Source organism: Oryx dammah, unplaced genomic scaffold, assembly GCF_014754425.2.
Source record: "Oryx dammah isolate SB20612 unplaced genomic scaffold, SCBI_Odam_1.1 HiC_scaffold_15, whole genome shotgun sequence".
In the NCBI taxonomy this organism is placed as follows: Eukaryota; Metazoa; Chordata; class Mammalia; order Artiodactyla; family Bovidae; genus Oryx; species Oryx dammah.
This window is the reverse complement of record NW_024070199.1, coordinates 48,678,828-48,696,472: the sequence shown is the minus strand read 5'-3', so window position 1 is coordinate 48,696,472 and position 17,645 is coordinate 48,678,828. Positions and strand designations below refer to the sequence as shown.

The window sequence follows — 17,645 nt, the reverse complement described above, 5'->3', positions numbered from 1 at the left end:
CCCCCCACCCCCAGGCCGCCCTCTCCCCCCTCTCCCCATCCCCCTCATCATCCCCGTCCCTCCCACCCCCGCCATCCCCCTGCCCCGTCCCCAGGCTGCCCTGGGTGGGGGCTGGAGGCCGTGGGGCTTTGTGCCCTGCTGACCTGGGCTCCTTTCCCACCAGGCGACTGTCCTGGAGGAGATGCCTCCCTTTCCAGAGCGCGAGTCCTCCATCCTGGCCAAGCTCAAGAAAAAGAAGGGCCCGAGCACCGTGACCGACCTGGAGGAGGCCAAGCGGGAGAGGAGTGCCGATGTCAACGGGGGCCCCGAGCCTGCCCCGGCCGGCACGAGTGCCGTGGTGGGTCCCTCCCGAGGGCCCCGCCTGCACAAGCTCCGGGGCGCCTGGTGCCCAAGGTTCAGGACTCCCGATGGTGTCCTGAGTGGGCTGACCCAGACGCAGTATTTGTCGTTAGACTGTCAGACGGTCATCTGGGGTCCATGGTCAGCTCCCACGTCTCCTCTTGGCTTTGGATTTGGAAAATGTGGTCATTCTTGCGTGACGGCTGCATGGGGGCCTCTCCTGCCACCCCGGGCTGGTTTCCAGGGCTTCCACCTCCTGGGGTCCAGTAGTGAGTGGGTTAGAGCAAGCTCCCTGTTCACACAAGTGCCCTGATAATGTGCCCTCTGATGTCTGTCAAGGAAGACGCCATTTCAGAGTTGTGTTTCCTCTCTTCTCCCCGCTGGGGGTGCTCCCAACCACTGTGGGCTTTGTGGCTGCCGCGTCGGGAGGCAGCCTGGAGAGCGGGCCCCACCCTGGATGCTGGTCCGGCGATGTGGCCAGCTGCTCTCACTGTCCGGTGGCCCCAGCGAGGATCGCCCGAGGCAGAGGAGCCGCGCTGCTGTGCGTGGACAGCCTGGGGCCAGGGTGATTTGCTTACGTATGGCGCCAGGATGCTTGTGTGTGAGCCCTTGCGTTCTACGTGGGGGCAGTCGCCTGACCCCGGGCCCGCCGTGACGCCTGTGCTCACGCCTGGCCCTGGGCTTGGGGCCTGTCACAGTCAGGACCTCCCACCCAAGCCCTGGCGCCGGCTCTGCAGAGGAGCCCGGGGTGGTGCTGGGGATGGGGTTCTTGTGTGTCCCCAGGGCTCAGGTGGTCTGATGGGGGCGGGGGAGGTGAGGCAGGAGGGCAGAGAAGGGCCGGGGCCCCTCCTGTGTGGGAGTCTCGTCCCAGGGCTTCTGCCTCCAAACTCAGAGGGGAGGCTCCGCCTTGCCGTGGCGCAGAGATACCTGGGTTTTATTGGGGAACCTGTTACGCCTTTAACTTCTGTGTAGCACCAGCTGGGATCCCTTGTGCTTAGGGTTGCACGTCCCCCCTGGAGGTGGTTTTGTTTGGGACTGTCCGGGGGGCTCAGCTCCTGTGGCTCCAGGATGCTTGTCTGTGCATCTGTGGCGGTGTCTGCAGGCTGCCTGTCCCCTGGGCTTTGGGCTGGAGGGGGAGCCCAGAGCTGCTCCCCGCCCCAGGGTCTGCAGCGCTTAGAGCAGGTGTAACCTGTGCAGACCGTGCACCAGGCCAGCTCCTTGGGGAGGGTCTCCCCACGTCCTGAGAAGAGGGCCAGGTGGTTAGAGGGGTGACTCCAGCGTTGCCAGGCGGAGGTCCTGCAAGGGGTCTGGGGAGGGAGCTGGCGTCCTGGGGGATCTCCCCAAGGAACCGCCTAGCGTTTGTGTGTTCACATTTGACTTAGTGGGACAAAAGGTTTTTCTACCTTAGAAAACATTTGAACTGTTCTTCAGGAACCAGTGGTAGACGTCTTGCAGCAGGTGCCGGGGTCCCCAGGGGCTCAGGACCCCCGGGAGCAGCCCCTGAGCCGGTGGGCAGGCTCCCAGCAACCACAGAGACCTGGCTGGTGGGCGGGGCTGCCTGTGACTTGTCCCCCAGACTCCCCAGCCGCACCGGAGCTTCTGCTGATCCTTCCCCACCGGCCCTCTGGCTCTGGGCCCTCCCTTCTCTTGGGGATTCCAGCCTGGCCTGGTCTGCGTCTGGCGCCACCCTGCCCACCAGCCTGCTTCCTGCCGTGGCTGGGCCTTAGTGCATGGCTGCGCGTGAGTCCTCAGGCCTCCCAGACCCACAGCCTCTCTGCACAGGTGTGTTCTGTGACGCTTCCTTGTCTTCATGTGGAATCCGTGCGTGAGAGCGTCTGCCTACACGTCGCAGTGCAGTGCTCCAGATGTTAAAGGGAGATAAGCAGTGACTTGCGCCGAGGTCGTGGTTTCATCCAGGATGTCACCTAGAGCGGGACATCCTGGGGTGTGAAGTCAAGTGGGCTTCAGGAAGCGCTTCTGTGAACAAGGCTAGTGGAGGTCACGGAGTTCCTGCTGAGCTGTTTTGAATCCTGAAAGATGATGCTGTTAAAGCGCTGCACTCAGTATGCCAGCAAGTTTGGAAAATTCGGCCATAGGACTGGAAAAGGTGAGTTTTTATTCCAGTCTCTAAGAAGGTCTCTGCCAGAGAACGTCCAAACTGCTTCACAGTTGTCCTCATTTCACATGCTCGCAAGGTAATGCTCAAAATTCTTCAAGCTTGGCTTCAGCAGAATGTGAACCGAGAACTTTGAGATATTGAAGCTGGATTTAGAAAAGGCAGAGGAACCAGAGATCAGATTGCCAGCATTTGATCATGGAGAAAGCAAGGGAATTCCAGAAAAGCATCTGCCGCTGCATCTTTGACCGCACTAAAGCTTGTGTGTGGATCACAGCAAACTGGAAAGCTTCTTATGGGGACGGGACTACCAGACCACCGTACCTGTCTTCTGAGAAACCTGTATACAGGTCAAGAAGCAGTAGTTAGAACTGGACATGGAACAGCGAAATGGTTCCAAATTGGGAAAGGCTGTATATTGTCGCCTTGCTTATTTAACTTCTATGCAGAGTGCATCATGTGAAGTGCTGGCCTGGTTGAATCACAAACTAGAATCAAGATTGCTGGAAGAAATAACAACCTCAGATAAGCAGATGACACCACTCTAATGGCAGAAAGTGAAGGGGAACTAAAGAGCGAGCCTCTTGAGGAGGTTACGGAGGAGAGTGGAACGTGCTGGCTCACGGCTCCACATCCGTAAGCTCAGTGCTGCCGGCCCCGCCCTGTGCGCTGAGCTGCCTCTGCTGTATCCAGCTCTGTGGCCTGTGGCCTGTCGCCCGCCAAGTTCCTCTGCCGACAGGAGTCTCTGGTCCCAGCACTTCTCGGCCAGGAGAAGGGGAAAGAGTGGAGGCACTGCCCGACTTTATCTTCTTGGGCTCTCGAATCGCTGTGGGTGGTGACACTTGCTCCTTGGGAGAAAAGCTCTGAGAACCCTAGACAGCAAGTCAGAGGCCAGAGACGCTAGATCGCCAGCAAAGTTCCGTGCAGCCAAGGCGCGGTTGTCCCAGTGGTCATGCACAGACGTGAGAGTCGGACCGTAAAGAAAGACGGCTGAGCTTTGAAGACTTGCTGCTTTTGAACAGTGGTTCTGGAGAAGACTTGAGAATCCCCTGGACTGCAAGGAGATCCAAGCAGTCCATCCTAAAGGACATCAGTCCTGAATATTCATTGGAAGGACTGATGCTGAAGCTGAAGCTCCAATCCTTTGGCCACCTGATGCGAAGAACTCACTCGTTGGAAAAGACCCTGATGCTGGGAAAGATTGAGGGCAGGAGGAGAAGGGGATGGCAGGAGGAGATGGTTGGATGGCATCACCGACTCAATGGACATGAGTTTGAGTAAACTCCGGGAGTTGGTGATGGACAGGGAGGCCTGGTGTGCTGCAGTCCGTGCGGTCTTACAGAGTCGGACCTGACTGAGCGACTGAACACTTACTGCGAGTGACCCCCGCGTGTAAGTCCTCAGCATGACCTGAGGGCAGACGGGCTGCTGCCTGGGTTGGGTGCGTCCGCGTGCTGGAGAGAGGAGGGGTGGCTCTCAGAGAGATGAGTGCTGCAGAGCCAGCGCGGTGCTCACTGCAGGCACGCAGCGGCTCCAGGAGGGACTCGGGGGCTGCAAGTGGATGCTGGCCCGCAGGAGGGTCCAGGTGAGTTCTCACAGGCCAGGTTCTTGCTTCGATGTGATCCGCAGGATCATAAGAACCCTGCGGGCTTCTGGAACTTGTGTGCCCGGGCGGGGGCAGTGCCACCTCTGTGCAGCCGGCGAGGGGACACGTGAGTGACTGTGATGAGGCACGTTGTGTCTCCTGTGGTTTGAGAGGGGCATTGGAAGGACTTTGTTCTTTGTCGTCTGCCTCGTGTCAAAACTTAAAAAGACAAAACAACAAAGCAGTTAGAAAAAATCTATTCTGTGGAACTTTTATCCACTTTTTCTCTGACACAGTAGGACTTGGAGATGTTTGAGGGTGCACGCTAGTGTGGTACCCGCTTAGTCGTTTCGCCTCTTAAGACGTTTTTAGATGCTTGACAGTAATGTGCACAGCTGTGTTTCTGAAACCAGGCGTTTCTTTTCGGCGCTGTGGGCGGTGAGGGTGCAGGCACTTGCGTTGCGTGAAGCCTTGCCTGGCAGCGTCTGCACTGACCTGCTCTTTCCCTGTTTTCCAGTCCACGCCGTCTCCGTCGGCAGACCTCCTGGGTCTGGGGGCTGCGCCCCCCGTCCCCGCAGGCCCCCCGCCCTCTTCCGGCGGGCTGCTCGTGGATGTCTTCTCAGACTCGCCCTCCGCGGCTGCGCCCCTGGCTCCCGGCTCCGAGGACAACTTCGCCAGGTAGTCTGCCTCGCGGCCCGAGGGGGGCCTCCCTCTCTCCTGAGTGTGTCCCAGCCCGGCGGCAGGCAGCAGCCGGCGTCCATCCCCGTAGCCCCTCACCCTGCCGGGCCTGTGCCCTGGACTCCCCCTCTCCAGTTACTGAGGGAACTGGGACTCCAGGCGGGCGAGGGAGCGGGCCGCCCCAGGGCTCTCGCCGTAGCTCACCCCGTCCTCTGCACTGTGCCCCTGGGCCTCCAGTCGTGCCTGCAGCTGCCCTCCAGGGGCCCAGCTGGTGTTTCAGAAGCGCTCTTCAGTTGCACAGTCGCTGCTTTGGCCGGGGCGGGGGATTGCGGGGAGGGGATTGCGGGGAGGGCGGCGGCTCTGTAACAGACCCCCCTGACCAGTGTCCCGTGTCGGCATCCCCGCTGTGGGCTGGCGGAGTGCTGCCTGGGCTTGCCTTCGCTGTGTCCCCTGAGGCCTCCCTCCCTCCCTGCCTTCGGTGCTTGGTGAGTCCTGTCCCTTCTCGGCTTGCTCTTTGTGCTTCTGTCTCTGGAATCTTCTGTTTTGATACACGCGTTTAGTTCCTCGAGTCCATGTGTGAATGGTGACACACAGTCTCTGTCTTTCTCTGATTTTCGCAGCATAACGCCCTCTGGCCGGCCCGTGTGTCGCACGCGACAGAATTTCACTCTTTTCTCTGGCTGAGTAGTATCGTGTCATATGTATGTGTGTGCGTGTGTATGTGTGTGTGTGTATATATGCACACACCCCCCACGTCGTTATCCACTCGCCCGCTGATGGACACTTGGGCAGTGTCCGCATCCCGCCACTGTAAACAGCTTTGCGCTGATCGTGGTGGCACATGTCTCTTTCTGAACGGGTGTCTCTGCCCTTTCTGGATATATACCCTGCACCGGAATTGCGGGGTCAGGTGGTTGCCCTGGGTGGGGAAGATCCTCTGGAGGAGGGAATGGCAGCCCACTCCAGTGTTCTTGCTGGAGAATCCCATGGACAGAGGAGCCTGGCGGGCTAGAGCCCGTGCGGTCACAGAGAGTCAGGCACCACTCAGCAACTGGCCCTTCCCCTTTAACGGCAGCTCTAGTGGTGGTCTCTGAGGACCCTCGGTACCGTGCCTGCGTCTGCAGCAGCTCTTACCCGCCAGCAGCATGCGCGCACCCCACACCTGCCAGCAGCGTGCGCGTGACCCCCCACACCTGCCAGCAGCGTGCGCGGGCCCTCCGCCGCCGCGTGCTCACTGACGCGTGTCTCTGTCCATGGTGGTGGCTGTTCTGGCCTGTATGAGGTGACGCCTCACTGTTGTTGTGGCCCCTGTCTCCCTGCTGGTGCGTGGCGTGGAGCACCTCTTCACCTGCCTGTGGCCATCTGTGGGTCTTTGGGAAACTGGCTGCGCAGGCCTTCCGCCCGTTGTCTGGGCAGCTCGGCTCCTGTGACCGGAGCTGCGTGAGCGTCTGTGTGTTTGGAGGTTGGCCCTGCGCTGGCTCTGCTGTCTGGAGGCGTTTTCTTCCGTTCACTAGGTTTTGCTGATGGTTTCTTTCATTGTGCGAAATAAAATTGGATCCCATTTGTTTTTGCATTTGTTTCCTTTGCCTTAGGAGCTGATCCAGGAAAGTATTTGCTGCGATTTATGTGAAAGAGTGCTCCGTCTATGTTCCCTTCTAGGAGTTTAATGGTTTCAGGCCTCGCCTTTAGGTCTTGTTCTGGTTTCATTGTTTTCCACGGAGCTGTCCCGCTTTCCCAGCGCCAGGGGCCGGCGGAGCAGGGGAGGGGCCAGGCGGGCGTGCGCGCGCGTGCGCGTGCGTGTGCGTGTGTGTTGGGAGGGGTGCCTGTGTTCTGCCTGTGTCAGTGGGAAGCCAGGGGCTGGCGAGCAGCGCTTCCACGGGCAGCAGGCTGGCCCGCCCCCGTGGGCCACGCTCGGCTCTCCTGCCTCGGGGGCGCTTGCGGCGGAGCTCACTGGAATATCTCCTGCCTTTCCTGTTCTGTGCCAGAGAAAGCTTCCAGCCTTCGTGCCCCTTAAGCCCCTTTTCAGAACTGGTCTTGGTATTTTCAGTGGGTGACTCTGAGTGGCTCACACGTTGTCCCTTGTCCCCAGGTTTGTCTGTAAAAATAACGGTGTGTTGTTTGAAAACCAGCTGCTTCAGATTGGACTGAAGTCTGAGTTTCGGCAGAATTTAGGTATGTGTTTTACTTCTTGAGTGAAAACGTCTCTCATAAGGGTCTGGTTTCCAGAATATATAAAGGACTCCAAGTCGAAAACGGAAAGAACCCAGGTGAAAAAATCGGCAGAAGTCTTGAATAGACATTTCTTTGAGGAAGACATTCAGGTGTCCAGAAGCGACCGCTGGACAAGGTGCCTAGCCTAACCTGGGAAGTGCGGTGAGGCCACACTGAGGCGCGCTCACACCCGCAGTGTCTGCTGTGAGCACGGAGCCAGCACCGGAGGACAGGAGGGACCAGAACCCCGTGTGCTGCTGGGGGGCCTGTCAGTGGGCGGCTGTCGTGGAAACAGTGGAGGTTTCTTACAAGATTAAAAGTAGGGTCACCGTGTACATGACCTAGCCGCTCCGCTTCTGGGTGTTTACCCGATTATGTGACAAGAGGGGAGGGCTGAGCAGACACCCTCACACTCGTGGTGGCGGCAGCATCAGGCACAGCCGCCAGAAGGCGGAGACAGCTCCAGTGCCCACCCCTGAGGAGTGCACGCACCGGACGTGCTGTGAGCCCACCATGGGTGCTGCTCAGCCTTAAAGGGGAGGAAACCCTGACACAGGCTGCAGCGTGGATGCCCCTCGACGCGATGCTCAGAGAAGCAATCCAGCCACAGAGGAGGTCCCTGGAGGGGTCTCATCCGTAGACACAGGAAGTGGACGGGGGGCCGGGGGCTGGGGCCTGGGGGGAGGGCAGTGAGTGTCCAGTGGGGACAGAGTGTCCGTTGGGGAAGAGGAACAGATTTCTGGGGATGATGGTGGGGAAGGTAACACAGCCACGGGAATGTTTAGTGTCCCGAGCTGTGCGCCTGGAAACGGTTAGATGGTAAATTGCAGATTATATATATTTTACCACACTTTTAAAAAAAGCTGTTTTTGCTCCCCCCATATCCCCCGCAAATTACACACGCTGACTGTTGGGACCGCCCCCTCCCCGTACCCTCGTGGAGCCTGTCCTGGAAGCGAGTGGGGAGTAAGCAGGGAGGAGGCAATGTGTCTGCCCTGCAGGGACCCTGACCCTTCTCACTGAAACTCAGAACTTTGCGTTGAGTTTAGGCGTTAACTCCGGGCTGTCGTGGGGTCAGCCAGGCGCTCGGTGTTTCTCACACCGTGGGGGAGCCATGCACACCTGTGTGTGCTTTCTAGGAGATGTGAGGTCACGTTCCGTCCAGGGTTCCACAGTGCAGACACTCACGGAGGCCCGCGTCTCCTCTGACGGCACGGGGCTCCCCTCACTGTGGCCGAGGGGTCGGGGTGCGGCCGGGGTGGGGCGGGGGCTCTGCTCTCCACCTGCCGCTCAGGGGCTGCGATGTGCGCTGTGAACAGGCTGCTCTGCTCACTTCCAGGCCGCATGTTCATATTTTACGGCAACAAGACCTCCACACAGTTCCTGAATTTTACCCCGACACTTATCTGTTCGGACGACCTCCAGGCCAATATCCTTGGTCCTGTTGCCACTCAGGCCGCAGGCAGAGTGGGCGGGGGATGGACTGGGAGGACGCTCCCGGGGCTGGCCCTGCAGCTTCGGGGTCTCTGACTGCTCTCAGGCCGCGTGTCCATAACCCTGAGAACTGCCTGCAGGCGCGCTCCAGCCTCCCGTCGCTAGAGAAGTCCCCAGGCAGAGCCAGGGCTGGGGCGCCGGGACCCACTGCAGCCGCAGACAGCCCTGGCGGACAGCAGGGCAGGATGTGAGCGCCTCCTGTCTGTCAGCCTCACCATCCGGGGATCTGGGAGGATGGATTCCCAGATAGTGAGGGGCGGGCGGCCGAACTTGACCGCCCAGGGCGCCACCTTTTTTGGAGAAACTGTGAAGTAGGAACCTCCTTACCTCAGGCCAGATCTGTTTTTCAGTGAGTTCAGTCGTTCAGTTGTGTCTGACTCTCTGCGACCCCGTGGACTGCAGCACGCCAGGCTTCCCTGTCCACCACCACTCCCAGAGCTTGTTCAGACTCATGTCCATTGAGTTGGTGATGCCATCCAACCACCTTGTCTTCTGTTGTGCCCTTCTCCTCCTAAGATCTATCTCTATTTAAGATAAACACCTTTCAAACGTAGACTGTTGATGCTCAGTTGTCTGTGGCTAGCCGTTAAAGACAGCTTGCAGGTTTTTTCTGTGGGCAGGATGAGTGCTCTGCCCTGCTGAGCCCTCCTGGCGCCCCTTGGCCGCGGGGCTCAGCTGCGTTCCCTCATTGCCTCGGCCTCCTTGACTCCTGCACATCTGAGCCTGCAGACCAAGCCCGTGGACCCAGCCGTGGATGGGGGCGCGCAGGTGCAGCAGGCAGTCAACATCGAGTGCGTGTCCGACTTCACGGAGGCGCCGGTCCTCAACATCCAGTTCAGGTGGGTGCGTGGGCGTGGCCGTCACTGCCGTGGCGCGGGGCCTGCTGCTCGGAGGTCAGCTGCGCAGGAGCGCCTGGTGAGGGTCCTCCCCGGGTGCGTGCTCTGTGTCACACGCCCCACACGCAGACTGGCTGTCTCTGTGGCATGTTTGTGTTGCTGCCTTGCTCGTTCCTGCTGTTTTTCAATGACCAGTTGAGTGAACAGGCTGCCCTGTTGGGTCTCTGTAAGGTTAGATTCTGGAAAAGCACGCTCTGAAACGTGAACTACAGAGAGACCTGAAGACAGTGTGCCATGTAAAATCGAGGGAAATAGACGTGCAGAATTTTGATTCATTCTGTAGGCACTCTTTTCTTTAGTCATTTTATGGAAAAAAGGAATGACCCACACAATTTAAACTCACTTGGACTGCTGGGGAACGGGAAGAGGTGGCAACTGTCCCTGGTCGTGACCAGCCTGGTGGCGTTGGCTGAGGGTGTGTTTCCCAGTGTCCTCGACTCTTGATGGCTGTGTGCTGGAGATGGACAGTCTTCCTGGGGCCCCGGGCCGCCCTTCTGTGCTCCAGGGGTCTCGCACTCAGGACCTGGTCCTGGCTGAGTCTCGGGTTTTCTGCGCATTCGTGGACCTCTCCCAGTGGACCTCTGTGTTGCTCACAGGTATGGGGGAACCTTTCAGAACGTGTCTGTGAAACTGCCTATCACACTCAACAAGTTTTTCCAGCCCACGGAAATGGCTTCTCAGGATTTCTTCCAGCGCTGGAAACAGCTGAGCAGGTGAGTGGCAGCTTGTCCGTAGGTGGACAGGTGGGCGGGGGCCGGGCTGCAGCCAGCTGACGGGGCGGCTGCTCTGTCCCCACAGCCCTCAGCAGGAGGTGCAGAGCATCTTCAAGGCCAAGCACCCAATGGACACAGAGGTCACCAAGGCCAAGGTACCAGTCTTCGACGGATGTTCCCAGGGTCGGGACGTGGCCTGGCCCTCTGAGGAGACTGGTGGGCTCTCCTCTTGGAGGACTCTCCCCTCTGCCGGCACCGGTGCCATGGGCTCCTGTTTCCCCCCTTTCTTCTCAGATTATCGGTTTTGGCTCTGCGCTCCTGGAGGAAGTTGACCCTAACCCTGCGAACTTTGTGGGCGCTGGCATCATACACACCAGGACCGCCCAGATTGGGTGCTTGCTGCGCCTGGAGCCCAACCTGCAAGCCCAGGTGCAGCCCTTGATGTCGCTGAACACGCTTGGGTGGTGGTCACTGCAGTGGAGCGTATGCACGGGGAGATGGGCGGGTCCCACGGCTGGCCGTCTGGTGCGCTACACAGAGGCGCGCACCTGCCTCACCACCACCACCGCCCGCTGGTGCCCGTGACGTGCCCATCGCCCCACGGAGCTCCTGGGCACCCTCATCAGCCCTGGCCTCCCCGGGAGGCCGCGCTCTGCGGCGTGGGGCCCCCAGCTTCGGCAGGCGCTCTTAGCTGCCGCGCCCGTGGTGGGCCCTGGTGGACCGGGTGGCTCTCCCTGTGGGGAGGTGCACTGTTGGCTCGTCCGGCACGGCTGTCCGTGGGCGTGGGGCTGCTGCAAACGTCGGGTGTCCTTTGTGTGCACGTGACTTCATTCCTTGCGGGTGCCGCCCGGGTGGGCTGGCAGGCTTACAGCATCTGGGCACCGTCAGCGCTGCTGCCCAGCAGCTGTGTACCTGGTCCCCATGGACACAAGCGCTTGTTATGTCAAGCTTTTATTTTAGCTGAAAGTGCCTTTGATGCTTGAGTCTGTCAGACTGGCTGCCTCAGGGAAGGGCTGAGCAGGGCCTGTGGGGGCTGCTGGGTGGGGCCTGGCCCCAGGGTGGCTGCTGCCTGGAGTGCCCCTGCCCCACCACTACCTGCTGTGTCCTTTGTTACAGATGTACCGACTGACACTGCGGACGAGCAGGGAGACCGTCTCTCAGAGGTTGTGTGAATTGCTGTCAGAACAGTTTTAAAGCAGCAAGGGCGGAGCGTCAGGCCTGCGCCTGTGCATCTCTCCTCGTCTCCACCGCTGTCTTTGTTGCTGAGCTGCAGGTCCTGCCCTGCCCAGTGTCACAGCCCCCAGCGCCTCCTAGCCCCGCCTCTTGGCCTCGTCCCTCCTGGGGATGGATGGGGAGCCTGTGTGCCCTTGAGGAAGAGGAGGCTCAGCCTGGACCCAGCCAGCCTGCCGAGGCAGGCGGAAGGGCATGGCTCCCGGGATCAATTCTTACAGAAATCAAGACAGTTCTGTGGTTAAGTCTGCACATTAAAGGGAAATTAGAAGTTCAAGTGAACGTGGAATTTTTTTTTGAAACTCTCAGGATGCCGTGTTCTCTTACTGGTGGGTTCATCTCCGACGCCCTCAGAGGAGAGGCCGTGTTCTGTCTGCAGGACTAGGGCTCAGCTGCTTGGACGGGCGATGGGGGGGCTGTGGGTGTCTTGGCTGGGGGCTGGGGCCTGGGGGCACTGAGTTCTGCATCTGCAACTTAGACGGGGCTGTGTTCTCAGCGGCTGTCAGGGAAGACTTGTCCTGCCCAGACTGAGTTTGGCTCCCTTGCCCAGCGCTGTGCTGTTTCAGTGGGGCTTGTAAGGCCCTCCCGCTGAGTCCTGGTGTGCACAGCGGAGGAGGGTCCCTGGTGGCCCTGGAGGCTGTGCTCCTGGCCTCATGCGTCTTTGAATTCATTTGGGTCACGGTCACTACAGCAGCCCAGGGCCGGGTCCTGGTGGTGATTGCAGGGTGTGGCCTGGTTTCTAGGGAAGATTCTGGAAGGTGAGCTGTCTCTTCCGTGTGCAGTGGCCCTAATCTGTTGGGGTCACGACTGCAGACTGAGGTGTCATGGACCCTGGCCTGTGGGTGGGAGCAGGGAGGCCTGCGTGTGGCCGGGGAGCGGGGAGCTGGGCGGGGCTGAGGTGGTAATAGCCCCCCCGTGCGTGGCTTTCCGCGCCTCACCTGTACCTTGAGATGCCAAGGCGGGGCCTGTGTCATCCCCTGGGTTTCCAGGGGAGACCAGGCTCCTTGCCACCCCATGGGGGGCACCACATGGGTCAGGGGAACGTGGCAGCCCTCTGCCGGGTGCAGGTCCTTGGGGAGGCGACTTCTGGGAGTTGCCCTGTGGGTGCTGGGGCCCCACTCGAGGTTCCCACACCTGGCACCCTGCACAGTCCTCCATGTGCGGCCGGGGGGCCTGAGGCTACGTGGGAGAGGCAGCTGGCGGCGCCGCTTGGCACTGCAGGTGGATGGTGCGGCCGTCCTGCTTTTCGTTCAAGCCCCAGTGTGTGGACTGCCCAGCTCTGGGCTGGTTTCTTGTTAGCCGATGGCCTCCCGCCACCCACCATTCTAGCTGAGTGTCCCGTCTGCAAAGCAAAAGCAACACTGGGGTGGTTATGGGAACATGTGGTCTCTAGAGGGAAGGGTCCTGTGGGGCTGTAAGCGCCGATGACACGGGTTGTCATCTGGCCCCAGTTCCCAATCACGGGGCAGAACCCTCAGTGCATCCAGATGACGAGCCTTTTGCTCTGCAGTTGGACTCAGAACATGGGTTGAGCCTGCAGGACTCACCGTATGTGTTGGGGGCCCGCCTTCTAGAGGGCGAGGGTCTAGGGGACAAGTGGGCCCATGAGTTCCTTCCTGGAGAGTAAGCCTGCTGAGCTCAGGCGGGGTGACTCCAGCCACCGGTGGGGTGCAGGGCCCCTCAAGACGGAGAGTGTCACGGGAGAGTACTCCTGAGCTAGGAGTGGGGCAAGGGCCTGCAGGGGAGGGGAGGGGAGGGGAGGGCCTGGGGCCACAGCAGTGTCCCGTCTGGGCCCAGACTGGTGTTGGGCCAGTCCCGTGGACCCGGAGTGGGTCTGGGAACTCGGCGATGCGAGGGCATGGGAGCCAACAGGAATCTCTGTGAGCCTTTGTGCTTTGACCATGGCCAGTTTATTTGCCGTCTGTTCACCAGGGTGTGGCACCTGGGTGCCCCCTCGCCAGGGTGAGCTCTGTCGGCAGGCAGGTGGGGTGCCCCCCACCCTTTGCTTCCCTCTGCATGCTGTGACCCGTGTCTCTCCCCGATCCTCTGCTCGGGGGCCCGGCCTCCCCAGGAGCCCCTTCTGGACAGCCTTCTGTGCTGCTCTCTCCCCGGGTCCTGGTCCCAGCAGGATTGGAGGCTGTGCACGAGCAGTAGGCATGGCAGGCAGCGCCCTGTGTGGCCCCGGAGGCCAGCCAGTCCAGTGCAGCCTGCTGGGGCCAGTCGGGGTCTGCAGGCTCCCCACCCGCACCCCCTTTCTCTCCGGGGGCCCGGGTGAGCCACCTCCGAGGGCTCTCGGAGGCCACGGCTGTGCCTCGGAAGGGGCTGCGGGGCCCAGCGTGTCGGGCGGCTTTGTGGGTGCAGCTCTAGTCTCCGCAGCGCCGGCGGCGGCACGCACAGCTGCTGAACACTTGCACTGTGAGCACCAGCTGCTGCCCCCACGCCGCAGGGTCTGTGCAGGGCAGCACGAGCTCCACCTCGTAGGAGCCAACAGGGTGGCAGCAGCTGCAGGTGGTGGCCACTTGCATGGTGTCCATGTTGAAGCTGCAGAGGAGCGGCGAGGGGACCGTGCGTCAGGGCAGCCGCCTCAGGGTGCCCCTCCCAGGCCCGTGGGGAGGTGGGCGCCAGGGTCCCAGCCTGGGCCTGCAGGGAGGGGCTGGCTACCGTTTCTGAGCTCCCCCGCTCCCAGCAGGTGTGGCGCAGACAGGTGTGTGTGGGGGGGCCAGGGTGACCTGACGGGCACGTTGCCGGGGCTGGGAGCTCTCGGTGGGTCTTCCCTAGCTTCTGTGAGAAGAGTCTCTGGCGGGCAGGGTGGGCTCCCAGCCCAGGACCCGCACAGACACTGCCCGGGGCCGATGGCTCACCTGGCCGCGGAGGCGCACACACCCTCACAGCGGGTCATGGTGATGTTGGCCGTGCACCCCTGGTAAGTGACTTCTTCCTCAGACTCCTTCACGCTGCAGGCCCCTGGCGTGCAGAGGCGGGCGTCAGGCAGCGACCCTGGGGCGTGGCCTCTGGGGGCTCCGCACCTGGCCCCCTCGAGAGCAGGAGCTGACATACCTGGCTCTAGGACGCGGGTTTTGAACCCCTTGTTGTGCGGCACAGTGGGTGGTGCTGGCTCCACCGAGGGAAGGCTGCCAGCTGCCCGACTGCTTAGATGATCTGAACGGGGCCATGTGGGCACCTGCCCACGGTGGTGTCTCCCCCGGGGCCCCCCCTGGGCCCCGGGCCATCTCCCCTTGTCTGAGCCCCACCGAGGTCAGACCTCACCGCTTTGTGTAGAAACAAAGCCTGACATTAAGTCTGTCGTGTTTTTTCTTACTGAAAACTGGCTGCGTTGAGAGTCCCTCAAGGTTGAGGGTTTCTCACAGGGTGAGGCAGATTCGAGCCCTGGCCCTGGTGGAGCCATGCTCAGCCCCCGGCCTCCCTCGCCACCTTCCTCCCTGACCCAGCACCAACCTGTGGACGGAGGTGTCTCTGGTCTGCCTGTCTCAGTACCTGTGAGAGGGATGGGGTAGGTGTCAGTGTACCCACGGGGACAGATGGTGTCGCATGAGCTCCCTGCAGCGGTCTGTGCTACTGGGGGCAGGCGGGGTGTGGACCCGGCTGTGAGCTCTGCCCTGCATCCATCCCAGTGGACAGGCTTGGGTGCCCGTCAGAGAACTGCCAGTGTGGGACTTGAGTGAAAAGGGAAGACTGGACAGCATCTCTCACCTTCCCACCTGCCCCCTCGTGAGGCCTCCCTGTGGCTTCAAGCCCTGCCTGCCTGGCTTCCCCACTGGAGGTGAGGTGAGAGGCTTGGTGGGGACAGAGCTCGGGATGCGTCGGTGGCTCCCACTGCCCCAGCCCTCCTCCACTCGACCTCCTGCTCCTGCTCCCGCCCCGCATTCTGGTCTCCGCCTCGACAGGCAGCCTCTCCGCAGTGCTCGTCCCGCAAGGGAGCAGGCTGCCTCTCAGTGCCACCTGCAGTGGTGGGAGTCCCACTGCGGGAAGCCTGGGGATGCATGCCTCGCAAGGGGCAGGCACCCCTGGAGGGCAGGGGGCTCGGGCAGGTCTCGAGCAGGAAGGCAGAGCAGAGCTGGAGGCACCAGCAGCACGGAGGCTTGGGCGGCGCTGACCCTGCAGCATGGGCACCCCAGCCCCTGGCTCCAGGCCAGGCCCTGGCAGGCACCTGAAGTGAGCTGTGTGTGTGCTTTCTGTAACCTGGGCGAGGCTGGCCAGGCTGGAGTTCACTGACCTAGCCGAGAAAGGCTGAGGAGAGGCCCAGAGGACAAGTGAGCAGCATACAGCACAGGACAGGGTGGAGAGGGGGCGGGAGGTGTGGCCCTGTCCTCCTAGACACCCCCCAGGACACGGCTGAGGCACCAGAGCTCAAAGACCTGGGGTGGCATGCCAGGGGCTGGCCAGGGGCTGCGGCTGCGGCTCCAGCTGGTTGTGCGTGACCCCAGTCTGCTCACTGTCCTGTGCTGCTTGACCACCCCTAGGCAGGGCGAGTGATAGCTTTAGGGGGAAGAAAGACACACTTGCTGTGAAAGCTGGACCAGCCTCTGTGGGTGTGGGCAAGGCGTGATGGGGTGCAGCAGAGGTTAGGGGGGAGGCAGCACCCATAGGGTCATCAGGAGGTGTGAGGGGATAAGAAAACGGGATCCAGTGGGAGTGACCCAGAGTGTTGTCCAGAGCGCAGAGAAAAGGCTGAGAATTGTGCCCCGTGGGTCATGAGGTGGCTGCGGAGATGTCACTCACCTGCAGAGCTGGGAAGAGATGTGGCAAGAGAGGAGATGGACTGGCTGGCTGTGGACACAGACCCGGCAGTGGGGAGGAAGGAGCTTCCATGTGCAGTGACGGAGCTGGCCAGGAACACGGTAGTCTGCAGCCTGGTGGTACTCGGCTGTCTGGTGGTGAGGTTGGTGGCTGGAGAACTTGGGACGGCTGTCACCCCCAGCGTAGAAGACAGGAGGCCGTGGGTGGGGGTTTGGGTGGTGAGAGAGGTGGCCTGGGCGGTGGTGGACTGAGAGGACGGGACGGAGGAGGGGGCGCTGCTGACTGTGGTCCGGGGTGTAGACGGGACGACGGTACTAACAGTGGGGGCAGGGGACAGCGTGGGAGCTGATGCAGGTGAGAGGGAGGGCCTGACGGGTGTGGAGGCGGTGGGGGACGGGGGGCTGGTCGGCAGGGATGCTGTCTGTGACTCGGTCAGAGGTGCGGAGGGCGGGGGACTGTGTGGAACTGAGCTGACACTCGGGATGCTGTGTGAAGTGGAGGCTGCGGAAGGGGAGGGGGAAGGTGACGTCAAAGGAGAGGTGTTGGAGGGCCCGTGAGGAGGAGGAGAGGAGGCAGTGGGCAGGGAGGAGGGGGTCGAGACAGCGGAAGAAGGCGGGTAATTGGGCAGAGTCGGCACAGAAACAGAAGTGGTGAGAGGACTTCGGCTTGGGCTCAGAGAAGCTGGAGAAGACGATGGAGAGGGGAAGCTAGAGCTCTGTGCTGGCGCCGTGCTGACCGAGCTCTGGGCTTGAGTGGTCCCTGTTGTGGTCTTTGTGAGTGGCAGGGTTGTGGCTGTGCTGCTCCCTGTTGTTGTTGTCAACAGTGGGGATATGGATGTGGGTGCCGTGGATGTGACCAGGATGTGTGTCAATGGCGGTGGGGTGCCAGGAGGCTTTGTGGTGGAGTAGGTAGCGTGCGACTCAGTTGGGGTGATGACTCGGTGAGAGGTGGAAGTCACAGATGTTGACACGTGGACGGGGAGGGTCTCTGGGTGTGATGGGGTGGAATGGGTGGTGGCGGTCTGGAAGGATGTTCCTGCTGGCAGAGCTGTCGTGTGAGAGGTAGTGTGGACAGAAACGGTGGCACTGGAGTGAGTGGTGAATGGCGTGTGTGGCCCAGTGGGGGCGGCTGGTGCAGTGTGTGTCATGGGTGTCCCAGGGCTTCTACTGGGAGACGGAAGCGAGATGGTGCTGAGGGCTGGAGAGGTGGCTACAGGGAGGATGGCTGAAGGAGAGGGCGATCCTGGGGCTGTGAAGGTCACTGTGCCGACCGAGCTCTCGCCTTGAGTGGTCCCTGTTGTGGTCTCTGTCAGTGGTGGGACTGTGGTGGTTTCTGCTGTGCTCTCTGTCAGTGGTGTGACTGTGGGTGTGCTGGTCTCTCTCAGTGGTAGGGTTGTGGGTGTGGTGGTCTCTCTCAGTTGTGGGGTTGTGGGTGTGGTGATCCCTGTGGTGGTGGTCAGTGGTGTGACTGTGGGTGTGGTGGTCTCTGTCAGTGGTGGGGCTGTGGTTGTGGTGGTCCCTGTGGTGGTGGTTGTCAGTGGTGTGACTGTGGGTGTGGTAGTCTCTGTCAGTGGTGGGGCTGTGGTTGTGGTGGTCCCTGTGGTGGTGGTTGTCAGTGGTGTGACT

General features: G+C 61.2%; 2 protein-coding genes across 2 annotated transcripts in view; one reads left to right on the top strand and one right to left on the bottom strand.

The window, feature by feature from the left end:
* AP2A2 (adaptor related protein complex 2 subunit alpha 2) overlaps window positions 1-11,539 on the top strand; it is a 36,305-nt gene extending 24,766 nt beyond the window's left edge. Inside the window, exons 13-21 of the mRNA XM_040255231.1 lie at window positions 149-337; window positions 4,558-4,718; window positions 6,808-6,890; window positions 8,269-8,358; window positions 9,139-9,262; window positions 9,916-10,032; window positions 10,118-10,187; window positions 10,327-10,461; window positions 11,149-11,539. Of these exons, the coding sequence (XP_040111165.1) occupies window positions 149-337; window positions 4,558-4,718; window positions 6,808-6,890; window positions 8,269-8,358; window positions 9,139-9,262; window positions 9,916-10,032; window positions 10,118-10,187; window positions 10,327-10,461; window positions 11,149-11,226 (1,047 nt within the window). The 3' untranslated portion in view covers window positions 11,227-11,539. The remainder of the gene's footprint in view (window positions 1-148; window positions 338-4,557; window positions 4,719-6,807; window positions 6,891-8,268; window positions 8,359-9,138; window positions 9,263-9,915; window positions 10,033-10,117; window positions 10,188-10,326; window positions 10,462-11,148) is intronic.
* A 2,068-nt stretch (window positions 11,540-13,607) lies between these two features.
* The window catches only part of MUC6 (mucin 6, oligomeric mucus/gel-forming), a 25,235-nt gene continuing 21,197 nt past the window's right edge, over window positions 13,608-17,645 (bottom strand). Inside the window, exons 32-35 of the mRNA XM_040255230.1 lie at window positions 16,003-17,399; window positions 14,719-14,757; window positions 14,124-14,226; window positions 13,608-13,803 (exon numbers count right to left, since the gene is read on the bottom strand). Of these exons, the coding sequence (XP_040111164.1) occupies window positions 13,626-13,803; window positions 14,124-14,226; window positions 14,719-14,757; window positions 16,003-17,399 (1,717 nt within the window). The 3' untranslated portion in view covers window positions 13,608-13,625. The remainder of the gene's footprint in view (window positions 13,804-14,123; window positions 14,227-14,718; window positions 14,758-16,002; window positions 17,400-17,645) is intronic.